At 63.5% G+C, this 15235-nt stretch overlaps 1 protein-coding gene across 1 annotated transcript in view; it reads right to left on the bottom strand.

The window, feature by feature from the left end:
- Positions 1-15235, bottom strand: part of ABCA13 (ATP binding cassette subfamily A member 13) — a 153914-nt gene that overhangs the window by 5950 nt on the left and 132729 nt on the right. Inside the window, 8 exon segments of the mRNA XM_036247397.1 lie at positions 252-386; positions 647-797; positions 3112-3221; positions 5515-5704; positions 9045-9123; positions 9126-9297; positions 10661-10817; positions 13767-13882. Coding sequence (XP_036103290.1) covers positions 252-386; positions 647-797; positions 3112-3221; positions 5515-5704; positions 9045-9123; positions 9126-9297; positions 10661-10817; positions 13767-13882 — 1110 coding nt within the window.

Below are 15235 nucleotides of genomic sequence, written 5' to 3'. Positions count from 1 at the left end.
ACAGACGTGGTTTTTAGGTTACAGGTAAACTCTGATTTTTTTTGAATTCTGTTCTTCATGTTATGGTTTTTTGGGATCTTCAATTTGATAAGTAAATGACTATCAAAAAATAAATGTTAATTCTGTGACATTCCAGTGATGCGTCAGGTTGTGTTTTGGGGTGCTGGCTCGGGCTGGGGAGCGTGAGATTCCGGGGAACCCACCCTGAGGCCCAGCGAGGTGGGAGCACCTCCCCGACGCCCGCTGCTCACCAGCAAGAGAAGGTCGGGCCTCCCCAGCAGGGCCAGGGCTGTGGACAGCTTCCGCTTGGTGCCGCCGCTGTAGGTGGCCACGGGCTGGTTCGCATGGGCTCCCAGCTGTAAGCGCCTCACCAGGTCCCCGGCGACCTGAAGGGAGAGCTCAGTGTGCACACAGCGCCCCCGAGGCTCATCCCCCTCCCCTCTGCCCCGCCCCCACAGTCCCTTCACTACTCGGCACAACTGAGGACGAGCAGACGGCTCCCCCAGCAGCATGGTTCTGGAAACATCGTTTGGGGGCAGTTCTGTGCTACGGCTCCTCCTCGTGGGCTGGGAGAGCTGCACCCGGCCCAGAGTGCTGGCCCAGCACCCCTCCAGGCTCCCTCCGCTGGAGCCCTGAGGGGCCGCACCTCTGGGATGTGTTGCTTTGGGATCCCACATAGGCTGCAGTAGTACCGGAGGTGCTCCCAGCCGGTCAGGAGCTCGTCCAGGGCGTCCTGCTGCGGACAGTAGCCAATGCGGACACCTGCCGCTCCGGCGGAAAACAGCGCCACGTCCTCCCTGCGGAGAGGCAGAGCACGGTCCAGGAGCCCGCCCGCAGGCCGCGCCCCGTGCTGAACGCCGAGAAGTGCGCGGCGTGTCCAGAGCGGACACTAGTTCGGCATCGCGGCTTCCGTGCACGAGGAGCAGCCGCGTGTCCAGTAGAACAGTCTGGACCCAGCAGTCAAGGCTGCTCCGTGTGTTAAAGAAAACCTGTGTGAAGCCCAGAGCTCGGTGGTTGCACAGGGGCGGTCAGGTCAGCGCTGGTGTCTCCCCCTCCAGACACTTCACGTGAACCCTAGAGAATCGTGACTAAACTATGTTCGGGATCAGGTTTTAGAAACATAACTTACAAAAAATTATGTGCAACCTGCCACTGAGCACACGGAAAACAGAGGGGAAGGAGAACGTCTGGCCCAGCCCTCGGTGGTTTCTAAGACGCAGCCGCCCTCCTGGCGCGGGCGAGGCTGCAGCTTCCAGACGGGCGCAGAGGAAGCACAGGCAACAGAGAGACAGTCTGTATAACCTAGACGCACACACATGGGCGCACACACGTGCACACATGTGTGTAAACAAGCACACACGTGCACACAAACATGCACACACATACACAAGCACACGCATGCACACAAACATGCACACACATACACAAGCACATGCATGCACACACACACAAGCGCATACACATACACAAGCATATGCATGCACACCAACATGCACACATATACACATGCACACACATACACAAGCGCACACACATGCTCCACCCCTTTCTGGACGTCTGCCTCTAGGACACCACTTCATCCTCCGAACCTTGGATTCCAGCCCCCAAGGCTGTCACAATGATTAGACGAGATCAAGGATGCTGAGCCCCAACGTAACGCAGGGGAACCGCAGTCACAACTCAGGACCATGTTATGAGCGTGCATTTCATTTGGGGGCTACAAGCCCACAAGCTTTCGGAATCCAGCATGAATGCCTGACAGTGTCAGCAGTGAGGCAGTGTGGAGCAGGGGGCCGGGCCCTACTGGGCATCCGTGTCCTGAGCTCGTCCACTGAGTTCAAACCCTGTGCTGAGCAAACACACTCACAGTGCCGGGTCGCGGACTTCAGTCGTCCAGCTGGAGGCCACTGTCCCCACACGAGGAGCTCAGCACGTAAACCCGCGGTGAGGGTCCGCTCTGAGGCACAGACCTCGTTCTCAAGGGGAGGACATGCACGCGTACAGCGAGTGACACAGGAAGAGTGCCGCTCCCTGTGACGTGACCTTCAAGGACAGGCAGGTCGAGGCAGTAAACACACGAATCGGTGTTTCAACTCAGAGGAACACGCCAGGGGCCGCACGGCCGGGAAGGTGGGCGCTGACCCTCTGCGTGGCCGAAGCTCCACGTGTGCCCACTGCCATTCAGTGCCTTGAACACAATGTGCAGCTCACACTGCAAACCGTCAAGGTTAGAGATATGATTAATGCCAGTGTGGTTTAGTCGTAATTAAGCTAATTACACAGACGCAGACCCTGCTGTGGGGCGCAGACCATCACGTACATTCACCCCGCTTTCCAGAGCAGCTTCTGGAAATTCATTTTCCGATTGTTTTAGAAATGGCGGGAAAAGACTACAAAGGAGACAGCCAGCCTCCCAGAGAGGAGAAAATAAAGCATATTTCTGTTTCCTTTTGAATTCTGATGATTGTATCCTTTTGGACTTGTAAATAGGGAAGTTACACTAAAACCACCACCCAATCAACAAAAACGCCTTCTTGCGTGGACACCTGCAGGGAGAGCCGCAGACACAACCCAGAGCGAGCTGCGGCCACACAGCCCGGCTCCCCTCCAGCACGCCCGCAGGACCTGTGCCCCACTCACAGCCCCCAAACACCCCCTCCGCGGGCCCCCTCTCTGCTGCCGGTCCTCCGACACATCGGCCTGAGACACTGACTGTGCCGCTGACACAGACCGACCCTCGCGTGTGCGCGCTCTGCCCGCGGACGGTGCGGAGGTTAAACATGGGGCGCTGGGAGCAAGGAGACAAGGTTTCAAGTCTCCACTTAAGTCAGGACAGGGAACAGTTCTTCACCGGGGGCAGCGAGCACACAGACCCCCAGCCGGCCTGCTGCCTCCACAGGACACACCTGCGACCCTCATCCCACCTGCCCCCACCCTCAGCTCGGTCCTGACACTCCTCTCACACCTGGGGTGCTGCCCCCCGAGGACAGGCGCTAGGTGGAGGGCCTTCGGAGGGAGGTGACGTTCCCCCCAGACCGAGGGCGTCGAGGTCCCCCGGGCTGGGTGACGAGCTCTCAGTTGTCGGCAGAAGGAGGATTAAAGTGGGTTTACCCTGAGGAGGTCCTGACGACAGCGTGTCCTGCGGTGGGCGCGATGTCCCCGCTCAGCATCTTGAATGTGGTGCTCTTCCCGGCCCCGCTGGCCCCCAGGAGCCCGAAGCACTGAGGGGAGAAAACTTAAACAAATCGGGGTGTCAGAAACAGCGCTTGCTTTCAGCCCCCTCTCGGGGGCCTGTGATATCTGTAGACTTTTAAAGTCAAACTTGTGTATAAAGCAGCTGCCGAGTGCGGAGCTTCTGAAATGACTGGCGTCCACGCGGAGCCTGTTAGAGCAGAAACCGACCGACGGGGGAGTCCACGCATGAAAACTCCAGAGGGTGACCACTGAGGCCAGCGGCCACGGGCACGCCCAGCTCCCATCCACGTGGCCGTACCAAAGCGTCCTCACTAGCTCCCTTTGGCGACGGTAATGTTTGTTGTAAGTCACGCCATCAGAATCGTCACGGTCCCCTTGATGTCGCTGTACATTTAAAGTACTTTCTAAAAAGATTCCCCGGTCTCCCTCCCTGGCCCAGCTCAGACCCCGCCGATGCTGCGGCACAAGGGGGCGGACCAGCTCTGTTCTCTGGACGCAGCATCACAAGCTCTGCTCGGCCCTGTCTGAGGCCCACGGGAAAACACCTCTCTTCGCTGGACCCCGGCTTCACCAGGTATCTGAGCTGGTACCCGACACAGCCCAGCTGGAGGTACCTGGGGCTCAGTGCCTGGGTCTCGCCCACCTCCCAAGGCATCTGATGGCGACTTTCCCCCGTGGCTGGGCGGGCTGCTGGCTCCGTGAACCTGGAGAACAGCCCTGGGTTTGTGCCGCATGCCCACTGGCTAGCACAGGGCCCCCCGCACCCCTCTGGTGACAGCGCTGCCCCGAGCTCCCACCTGCTTCGGCTGCCACACTGCCCGCCCCACGGGTCTCTGCCCCCTCCTGGGACCCTGCTCCACCTGTCCTGCCCCCCTGGCCCCGGCAGACACAGCACACACCGCTGCCTGTCCCCCAAGGCCCAGACAGGTTCATGCAAACCGAGGCTCCCCACACTGTGCCCAACCCCACACCCCCACCTGCCTCTGACTTGCGGCTGGGGCAGCCCCCTGTGCCTGCAGCGATGCCCCTGGGTGATGTGGGCCGTGCCCATCTCCCATTCTGCCAATCATGGGTCCCAGAGGGACAGGACCCTCCGCCGGCCCCGCCCCCACGGGCCTCACGGGGCTCTGCGGCTGCGCAGACAGTGCTGCGCCCCGAGAGCCTGGAGAGCAGGCCCCGCGCAGTGCGGTGCAGGGCGGCAGCTCCTCCTCTGCAGCGCCAGGCTCCCCGTTTCCCCGGGCTCCCCGTTTCCCCGGGCTCCCCGTTTCCCCGGGCTCCCCGTTTCCCCGGGCTCCCCGTTTCTCCGGCTCCCCGTTTCCCCGGGCTCCCCGTTTCCCCGGGCTCCCCGTTTCTCCGGCTCCCCGTTTCCCCGGGCTCCCCGTTTCCCCGGCTCCCCGTTTCCCCGGGCTCCCCGTTTCTCCGGGCTCCCCGTTTCCCCGGGCTCCCCGTTTCCCCGGGCTCCCCGTTTCCCCGCCGGCTGCTCGGCTCCCGGAGGCAGTGACACCGGGGCCGGTCCCAACACGGGCGGAGTCGTTCGGAAACGTGGCGGGGGCGGCGGGGCTCGTCTCAGCGAGGAGCAGACACGGTCACGGGCGCTTCGCGGTCGCACGTCCTGTTCGAGCACGTGCGTGGGCCGCTCCGCCCGCCTGCGCGCCTCGGGGACCCGCGCTCCGCTGGCCACGGCCGCCCGGCCGCCGGTGTGGCCCCTGCGGCTTCCCGGGGGCCGTGCAGGGTCCTCCCTGACTTAGCCAGGGCGGGGGATCATGTCCGGGGCCATCGCCCTTCGCGGACTCAGCACCGGTCGGGACATCACCGGGCGTGTCCTGCGTGGGCTCAGGACCTGGACTCCGCACCTCTCTGCACGGGGGCCTGAGCGCCGCCAAAATCAAAGCTCCTACATCTCAGACCTCGTGCATTAGGGACGGGTGACCCGTCCACCGGGCGGCACCGACTCACTGGGGACACAGCCAGCCGCCGGCCTGTCGGCCACGGCCTCAGACCCCAGGGCGGCAGGAGGGGAGCCGGGGGGCCCCAGCCGGGGGGAGCCGAGCCGGGGGGGCCCGAGCGGGGGGCCCCAGCCGGGGGAGCCCAGCCGGGGGGGCGGAGCCGGGGGAGCCCAGCCCAGGGAGCCGAGCAGGGGGGACCCAGCCTGGGGGGGGCTGAACCGGGGCGGGGGGTCCAGCCGGGGGAGCCCAGCTCCTGGGGCCGAGCCGGGGAACCGAGCCAAGAAGCCGAGCCGGAGAGGGAGCCGAGCCGGAGGGGGGACAGCGGGGGAGGGGTCCAGCCGGGGGGCCTCCCCACAGGACACAGCAGCCTCACCTCCCCTCTGCGCACGCCCAGGCTCACGTCGCGCACGGCCTCGGCCCCCCGGCGGCCCCCGTAGCTCTTGCGGAGGTTGCACAGCACCAGGAGGTCTCCGCCCGTCCTTCCTTTCAGCACCCGCATCTGCTCGCTCTCCACGTCCGAGTCCCCGCAAGGGGTGACGGTGCCTTGGAAGGCAGAGCGACCCCTGGGAAGAGAAGGCAGTTAATTCCCTGGGACAGACGGGCTGGGGCGCCCCAGAGGGGCGGTCAGGTCCGGACACCACGGGTCCGCCCTGGTCCGCACCGGCTCAGACGGGGCCGTGTCCCCTGGAGGCAGGGGTGGCTGCCCCTGGAAGACGGCCCGCGCCCTCTGGGGCTCCTTCCCACTGGGGGAGATAAGCCCCGCAGGGGCTGGGTGGGGAAGGAAGTCACCCTAAGTTATGCTCGGGGTGCTGAGCAAGCCCAGCACTCCGTCATGGAAGCACCGGGGCTGCACGTAACAGCCCCGCACGTGACAGTCCCGGGGAGCTGGGCCCAGGAGAGGGGGCAGCAGCTCTGCGCCGGCCCGGGTCCTGTGACGCTGGGGGTCGCGGAGGGACGGGGCCCAGTGCCGGCTCCACCGCCCTGCCCGGCACGCGCCCGGCTCTGCCCTCCGCTGGCGACTGCTGACCCGGTGCAGTCACTTCCCGGCGGCCTGTGGTTCCCCGAACCGGAACCGCACGGAGCCAGCGTCTGCCTGGGTGCGGGCAGGCCTGGTCGTGTGCGGCTCCACCCTGGGCCCCCCTAAACTACTTTACAATGAACAGGTATTTAAAATAAAATAGAATAGGCCCTGGCAGGGTTGCCTCGCATTTAAAGCCTCAGCCAGTCCCGGGTTTGGTTCCTGCCAAGGCAGGTACCTCGGCTGCAGTTTGTCCCCTGTCCGGTTGGGGTCGTGTGGGTGGCAGCCAGTCCACGTGTCTCTCTCCCTTCCCCACCCCCACTCTATCAGAAGATGAATGCAAAAATGTCCTCGGGTGGGGGAGGGGAGGGGAGGGGGAAGGAAGAAAAAGGAGGAAGGAAGGAAGGAAGGAAGGAAGGAAGGAAGGAAGGAAGGAAGGAAGGAAGGAAGAGAAGGAAGGAAGGAAAAAGGAGGAAGGAAAAAGGAGGAAGGAAAGGAAGGAAGGAAGGAAGGAAAGGAAGGAAGAAGGAGGAAGGAAAGGAAGGAAGGAAGGAAGGAAAAAGGAGGAAGGAAGGAAGGAAGGAAGGAAGGAAGGAAGAAAGGAAGGAAGAAAGGGAAAAAGGAGGAAGGAAAAAGGAGGAAGGAAGGAAGGAAAGGAAGGAAGGAAGGAAGGGGAGGAAGGAAGGAGGAAAAAGAAGGAAGGAAAAAGGAGGAAGGAAAGGAAGGAAGGGAGGAGGAAAGAAGGAAAAAGGAGTAAAGGAGGAAGGAAGGAAGGGAAGGAAGGAAGGAAGGAAGGAAGGAAGGAAGGAAGGAAGGAAGGGGAGGAAAGGAAGGAGGAAAAAGAAGGAAGGAAAAAGGAGGAAGGAAAGGAAGGAAGGGAGGAGGAAAGAAGGAAAAGGAGTAAAGGAGGAAGGAAGGAAGGAGGAAGGAAGGAAGGAAGGAAGGAAGGAAGGAAGGAAGGAAGGAAGGAAGGAAGGGGAGGAAGGAAGGAGGAAAAAGAAGGAAGGAAAAAGGAGGAAGGAAAGGAAGGAAGGGAGGAGGAAAGAAGGAAAAAGGAGTAAAGGAGGAAGGAAGGAAGGAAGGAAGGGGAGGAAGGAAGGAAGGAAGGAAGGAAGGATCCACATCCAGCCCCCAGTGGCCTGAGGTCCTTCCTTGCACTATTTCTCTGTACCTGACATGATCGATGGGGAAGTAATAATTTATTCAACAGACAGAGGATGAGAACATACTCTGGGTCCTCAGGAGCATATATTCCACAATCACTAACAATCAAAAGCATGAGAAACAAATTGGCAGAGACAGAAGGAGCAGCAGGTGGGGAGGGACAGCGAGGGCCGTCGCCTGCAGAGCCGGGGGCCTGGGGGCCTGAGACCCCACAGCACTGGGCCTTCGGGGAGAAGGCCGCACAGAGCTTGTGAGATCTCCTCAAATTCTACACCCCTGTCCGCGGGCTCTCCCGTTCCCGCCCGGCCGTCCAGGGCCTCTTCTCTCCCCCACAGGAGCCTGTCCCCTTCCTCCCCTCCTGTGCTCAGACCCACCCCCGAGGGGCCCACACCAGCCGTGCTGGCCGTTGTCAGAATTACCGAGGAGCTTTGCAAACACCTGTCCCCCGACACCCCTCCCTCCGACACCTGACACCCGTCCCCACAGACGCCTGCCCCCCCAACGAAGAGAAGACACGGCATTCACAGCAACAGGGTCTGCAAAGGGCAGTGGACAGCGGGAATCTCACACACGCCCGCTGGGAGTCAAGCCGCTTCGCCACAGAATAAACCGCTACGTCCAAATCCACTCAGGGCTGGGACCTTGCAGGCGCCGGGGCTCTGCAGAGGGATCGCCTCCCTGAGACCCTCAGCTCGCGTCCTTCCTCCTGCCCCTGACGGCACAGACAGCAGCCCAGGGAACGGCAGCCTGGCTCACTAGGGCCCTGGGGTCAGGCGAGTGGCCCTGCAGCCTCCGGGACGGGCCCCGCGGACATACCTGGCCCTCTGCACCAGGTCCCAGTGCACGAGGACCCTGAGCAGGAGGAGCACGGTGCCTTGTGAGGCCAGGAGGGGCCCCGCGGACGTACCTGGCCCTCTGCACCAGGTCCCAGTGCACGAGGACCCTGAGCAGGAGGAGCACGGTGCCTTGTGAGGCCAGGAGGGGCCCCGCGGACGTACCTGGCCCTCTGCACCAGGTCCCAGTGCACGAGGACCCTGAGCAGGAGGAACACCGTGCCTTGTGAGGCCAGGAGGGACCCCGTGGACGTACCTGGCCCTCTGTACCAGGTCCCAGTGCACGAGGACCCTGAGCAGGAGGAGCACGGTGCCTTGTGAGGCCAGGAGGACCCCGCGGACGTACCTGGCCCTCTGCACCAGGTCCCAGTGCACGAGGACCCTGAGCAGGAGGAGCACGGTGCCTTGTGAGGCCAGAAGGGGCCCCGCGGACGTACCTGGCCCTCTGCACCAGGTCCCAGTGCACGAGGACCCTGAGCAGGAGGAGCACGGTGCCTTGTGAGGCCAGGAGGACCCCGCGGACGTACCTGGCCCTCTGCACCAGGTCCCAGTGCACGAGGACCCTGAGCAGGAGGAGCACGGTGCCTTGTGAGGCCAGGAGGACCCCGCGGACGTACCTGGCCCTCTGCACCAGGTCCCAGTGCACGAGGACCCTGAGCAGGAGGAGCACGGTGCCTTGTGAGGCCAGGAGGACCCCGCGGACGTACCTGGCCCTCTGCACCAGGTCCCAGTGCACGAGGACCCTGAGCAGGAGGAGCACGGTGCCTTGTGAGGCCAGGAGGGCCCCGCGGACGTACCTCGCCCTCTGCACCAGGTCCCAGTGCACGAGGACCCTGAGCAGGAGGAGCACGGTGCCTTGTGAGGCCAGGAGGGGCCCCGCGGACGTACCTGGCCCTCTGCACCAGGTCCCAGTGCACGAGGACCCTGAGCAGGAGGAGCACGGTGCCTTGTGAGGCCAGCTGCATGAGACCCAGCCCAGGAAGCTCATGGCGAAGGGGCTCTCGTAGGCATCGATGCCGAAGCTGCGGGTCAGGTCCTGCCTGATCTGATTGTAGCAGAGCTCAACCAGCCCTTGGCCCAGGCAGAACTGAGGGAAAATTGTGAAGGTCCACTTGAGGACCTCGTAGATGTTCTGCAGATGCTGCGCAGGGAAAGAGAGAGAACAGACGAGAGTTACGAGCTCGTCACGGCATCTGACCTGGGCGGGCCCTGCGCCCACCCTCCCAGCCGGCTGGGACCCGCCGGGCCCAACGTCTCCTCAGAATGGAATGTCTGTCCCACGCCCGCCCCACCCGTGTTTCTGGAAGCAGACTCGTGTCTGTTTCCCAGGCTCAGGCCGGAGGGGAACTTTGCCTCGGGACAAACGCCCTCCATCACCTGCCCCTGACTGAGGGAGGACTTTAGACGTCAGTGGTGCTGAGCTGGGCTGACTGGGCGTCTGTTGACTGATACAGGTGTTATTCTTCCCGTCAGAATTTGGGGGAGTTAGGGGTGGAACATTATGGACCGAGGGTGTGTGGCCCCAAACTCCACACGTGGAAGCCCGACCCTGGGCTGACACTGGGAGGCGGGGCCTTGGAGAGGGGGCTGGGTTAGAAACCGCGAGAGGGAGGAGCCCCAGGGCGGGGGCAGGGTCTTTTCTAGGACCAGGGGGTCGGCAGAGCTCCAGGCCCCCTGTTGCCTGAGGACCTAGAGGGGGCCATGTGCGAGCCACAAAGAGGGGCTTCTCCTGAGTCCCCAGAACCGTGAGGCGCGCGTGCCGCTCCGCCCCCCCAGGTGACACGGGCTGCGTCAGCAGGCGCAGGTGACACCAGTGTGTCAGAGCGGGGCTGACCGCCTGCCCCTCTCCGCGGACCCAGCCCGTCCTGAGGGCTCATTGCCCCCTCCCCTAACGCCGTGTCCCCGTCAGTGATGCACCACACGGAAGGACTGTCTCTCACTAGTGATGGGGGGACAGTGGGTGGTCACGACTGTTAGCTCAGGACCTGGTAACCAAGGAAACGCCACAGTCACCGCCATGGCTGCAGACGGTCAGGACCAGATGACTCCACTCCAGGGTGTTGGCGTGGAGTCGGCTGACCCGGACACCTGCCAAGTCCATTCCCCGCACTGCCCACTGGAGCGGTCCCAGGGACCCCAGGGAGGGGCAGGGACCCCAGGTGCCAGGACTGCCTGGGGCTCCTCACCCCACAGAGAGCCCGGGACACTCAGGCAACCCCCGCGCCCCCTCTTCCAGCCACGAGCCAGTCCTCCACCAACACACAGGGACATGCCGCGAGCGTTCGTGGGTCTGCCCCTGAGGAACGGCAGCTCCATCGCCGCCCGGCCACGGCTCTCGTGTGGCACAGAGGTCTGTTAACCAGACTCAGTTTCTCTCTCTGGAGGCTAAAGACGGTGGACACCAGCCCACTCCCGTCCAGTTCCGGCTGGGAAAGCAACCGGACGGGCATGAGTCCACCTTCTCCTCCACCAGAGGCCGGGGAGCCAGGCGGGCGCCCACTCACCTGCGCTTTGGAGACAATGGCCAGCAGCCGGGGCATGGTGGTCATGAGCATGGTGCAGAGCCCGAAGATGAAATTCAGCGCGACGTAGGAGATGAAAGCGACGTCCGAGCTGGAGAAGGCTCTGGACATCAGGTACATCCACGGGAGGGTCGCATACCTGAGGTGGAGACGCACGTTTATTCCCAGGACCTTCGTGTGCAGAGAAGACGGAGGGCGAGGAGGTTTCCCTGGCCCGGCCGGTCTTCCTCACTCAGTGAGGCGTCTTCCTGGGCTTCAGACGACCCGGCCCTTGAGGAGGGGCCAGAGCGGGGTGACGTGTGGGCCTGGACTTGCAGCTGGTGTTCCCCCGTGCCCCCCAAAGGGGCATGCCTGCGCCCTGCTCTGAGCTCAGTCGCACCAGCAAAGCAGGAATAACGCGTCTGTCACAGGGAGAGCTAAACACGCCAGTGTGGCTCAGGGGCTGAGCATCAACCCTGCACCAAGAGGCGCCGGTTCGATTCCCGGTCAGGGCACATGTCCAGGTTGTGGGCCCATCCCCAGTGGGGGGCGTGCAGGAGGCGGCCAGTCAATGTCACACTGTCACATCGAAGTTCCTAGACTCTCTTTCTCTCTTTCCCTTCTTCTATCTCTAAAAATCAATTTTACACAAAAAAGAAAGAAAAACCAAGACTAGGAAAGCTGCATTATATACAACAACTTTACCGTGGACTGGACACTGGCACGCGGTCCAGGGTTACTCTGGAATGGACGAGGTCCCTCTCCCTGTGAACGTGGCCCGGCCCCCGCGTGTGGGCGTTCAGAGACCGGAGAGGTTCTGTGACCTCACCCCCAACCCTCTGGCATGAAAGACGCACCGATGTGTCCACAGGTTTCTTTACATGACTAGAGTCTCCTTTCCTTCTGACATTTTTTGGTGTTCTTGTGTTATTTTTTATGCAAATTCTCCCCACCCTGCACCCCGCTTCCCAGCTTAGAGATCAGATTCTCCCGGCTAGAAAGAGAGAGAGGAAAACTACAAGTATTCCTGGGCATTTTTTCTATTGTCTCTTAGAAGATTCTATTCACTTAGAGCCCTAATTTTTTCCAGATTCCAAACCGTTAAAACCCCCATTTGATGCCTGACCCTGTTGTGGGGTTTCGGCTCATTCTGGGATTCAGCTCCCTGAGCTTCCTCCTGGGCCCCTGAACCCCTGGTCCACGTGGGGACAGAGGAGTCAGGTGACAGGACGGCTCCCCGGGCGTGGCCGCCGATCCCGCGTCAACACCCAGCTCCACGAAGGAGGAACCGAACCAACTGGCAGCCCCTCGGACGTCACCCTGCGGCTTATCCCCGGAAGTGGTCTGAGGCGTCTGGCCCGACGCCCCCCGTCCCTCTCACCTACGAGCTCCCCGCCCGAGGTGGGCACCGCTGCGGGCCCAGGAAGCCCTCGAGCGGCCTGTGTCTCCCGAACGGGCACCGCTGCGGGCCCAGGCGGAGGGGTCCCGGCGGAGGGGTCCCGGCGGAGGGGTCCCGGCGGAGGGGCCCCGGCGGAGGGGCCCAGGCGGAGGGGTCCCGGCGGAGGGGTCCCGGCGGAGGGGTCCCGGCGGAGGGGTCCCGGCGGAGGGGCCCCGGCGGAGGGGCCCAGGCGGAGGGGTCCCGGCGGAGGGGTCCCGGCGGAGGGGTCCCGGCGGAGGGGCCCAGGCGGAGGGGTCCCGGCGGAGGGGTCCCGGCGGAGGGGTCCCGGCGGAGGGGTCCCGGCGGAGGGGTCCCGGCGGAGGGGCCCAGGCGGAGGGGTCCCGGCGGAGGGGTCCCGGCGGAGGGGTCCCGGCGGAGGGGCCCAGGCGGAGGGGTCCCGGCGGAGGGGTCCCGGCGGAGGGGTCCCGGCGCACTTCCCGCTCTTGGGAAGGAGCTTGAAAGCGACACAAGGTCAACGAACGCGGAGCCTGTTTCTTCGGTTTCTGCCCATTGGGTGCTGTGTCACCTTAGTCTTTGAAGCCTGCTCTCCTGAAGTTCCAGTGAGTTGTCGCAAAGCCTATTTGACTCACACCCCACGGAGCCACGACAACTCCACCCGGTCGCCCGGGTCCGTGAGCCGAAGCCACTCCCCTGCCCGAGAGCTGGGTCCCCAGGGACGGTCCACAGGCTGGGGCAGCGGTCAGGCAGCACGAGCCGGCTCCACGGGGCGGCTTTAGTGCTTCCCACGACGCCCTCTGACACTGCGGTCATCCGCCGGTAACAGTGACGAGCCAGGGTAGGGACTAGGGCCTGTCACCAGCCACAGCTGAGGCCTACGGGACTATCTAACCATCTCGGGGACAGAACCGGAGGATGGGGGGGCCTCGTAGCTTCAGGCCTGTGGTGCGAGAGCGGCAACACCCGTGTTCTCAGGGAGAGGTCTGTCTGTCTGTCCTCCCCTCCACCCACCGATGCATCCATCTCACAGAGACGCACACTTGTTTCAGTTCAGCCGCGTCCCCGAATGATCTGAACAAGCCCGGGTCACAGACACGCTGATCTGTGTAAAACCCATTTCTGTGTCATCTTTGGCTTCGATAAAAGCAGACCCCTGGGCTAAAAAACAGCCTTGAACGATGGCACGTTGGTCTGTTAGTTCTTTTCCTAGCACTAGCGAGTCTCACACATGCAGCCTGGGTGTAGACACACACGCGCAGCACAAGAAAACACAATTTGGGGACCCCTGCCAAGACCCTAACTACTGTGTATCGATGAGAAATTGATAAAATGACTTTCCTGCCTTTACGTGTTCCTTTGAGAAAACGGTGGGAAAAGTCGGACAAAACACTTCCAACCACGACTGTCGTCGGTGAGGGGACGTGGACCAGACGCAGGGCTTCTGGGGAAACCGCCCCAAGGGCAATCCCAGAGGCCGCTGGGCGAGCCCCGGTCAGTGTCAGAGTGAGGAGAACAGAGTCGTCCCCGAGGGCACGTCCACCCGCAGCTCGAGGGCCCCCCTGAGCCGGCCGGGGCACCTGCACCCCTCGAGCCGCCCGCCCCCTCCCCGGGGCACCCGGCTCCTCATCCGCGTGACGTCCCCCACGGAAGCATCATAACTGCGTGAGGAGAGGAGGGCACACGGCCCCGCGGGCTCAGAGCCGCAGCACCTACCCGAACAGCACCAGCAGGAGAGCCGTGGCCGCCAGGTTCTCTCGGAACGTGAACGCCGGCAACCGGAAGGCCGCGATGACGGCGACACACAGGCCGACGGACACCAAGTAAAAGAGCTGAGGAAACACGGGGAGCAGGGCCTGAGGCACGGAAGGACACGTGTGTCCGTTTCCACTGACCAGGTTCCCATGCCGACCCCTCCCCGGGCAGATTCACTCTGCACATCGCAGGCCTGCGCAGTGGAACCGGCCCTGGAGAGTCACAGCTGGGGGTACACTGTCCCCGGAGTCACATGCCGAAGCCCGGTGCCTACGGATGCCCCTGGAGACGTACCTGGAGGTGGGGCTCGTAAAGGGGGTGACGGTAAATGAGAACACGGGCTGTACCCCAACCCGGCCTGACTGGTGTGCTCTGAACAAGCACCGAGGGCCGGCCACGGGCACGGGGAGAGCGCAGCCATCCACGGGCAAGGACAGAGGCCCACGTGTCCTGGAAGAGCACCCCCTCCCGCAGGCTCGTACCCTCGCTTCCCTTCTCTCTCTCGGGAAGCAGGGGCCGCCCGCGTGCTTCGCTGGCGGACGGCACTGGGGACAGACGGGACCCGGACTCGGGGTGGCCTGCACCACGTGGACCTGGGATTGGGCGCCAGCCAGTGGCTTCCTGTCCTGACTCAAGCACGTCCTTCAGTCAGGACGCGGGCTGAGCCCCAGCCTTCCTTCGTCCGGGCTGCGGTTGTCGGCCTCCTCGGGTGCTGAGCACAGTGCAGGCTCGGCCCCGCCCACGGGGGAGACAGGTCTGGGGCGTCCCTGTCATGAGCCCCAGTGGCCCCGCGCACCGGGCGGGTTTGGAAGAACCTGAGCAGAGTAAAGGACTGAAAGGTTCAGACCACGGAGGTGCGGCCCGTGGAGACTGCAGAGACCCCGTTACAGGGTCACAGACGCAGCCAGCGCAGTTCTAAGGCACGTGGAAGGAAGCCCAGCACGAGGCTCTGGCACGGGTGCCCCTGGCGTGCGGCAGGTGCTGGTGGACGGCAGGCCCTCCCCCCGCTGAAGGCACAGCCTAGGACACAGGACGGGCATGTTTGTGGGGACAGGATGCCACTGTCCTGCAGAAGGGACAGCCGCAGGTGCCAGCGGACCGGGCGCTGAGCACGGAGCGTGTCTGCTGCCAGCTGCCGGTCCCCCGAGAACACACTGGGGCGTCCTCTGAAGGACCGGGTGGGCTTGGACTCTCCCGCCACAGCTGGGCCCTGCAGCCCACTCCGAGGCCGGGCACACAGCAGAGTCACAGGCGTGGCTTTCGGTGAGCAGAAGATAGGTCACTTCCAATGACCACAGCGCCCATCAAAGCTGGTTGTCTAACCCTGGCCGGTTTGGCTCAGCGGTTAGAGCATCAGCCTGCAGTCCCGAGAGACCCGGGTTCGGTTCCCGCTAAGGGCATGTACCTCGGTTGCAGTTTGTCCCCGGCCC

This window comes from Molossus molossus, unplaced genomic scaffold (assembly GCF_014108415.1).
Source record: "Molossus molossus isolate mMolMol1 unplaced genomic scaffold, mMolMol1.p scaffold_m16_p_7, whole genome shotgun sequence".
Classification (NCBI taxonomy): Eukaryota; Metazoa; Chordata; class Mammalia; order Chiroptera; family Molossidae; genus Molossus; species Molossus molossus.
Note: the sequence above shows the minus strand (reverse complement) of the source record. Positions and strands in the feature narration are given on the sequence as shown.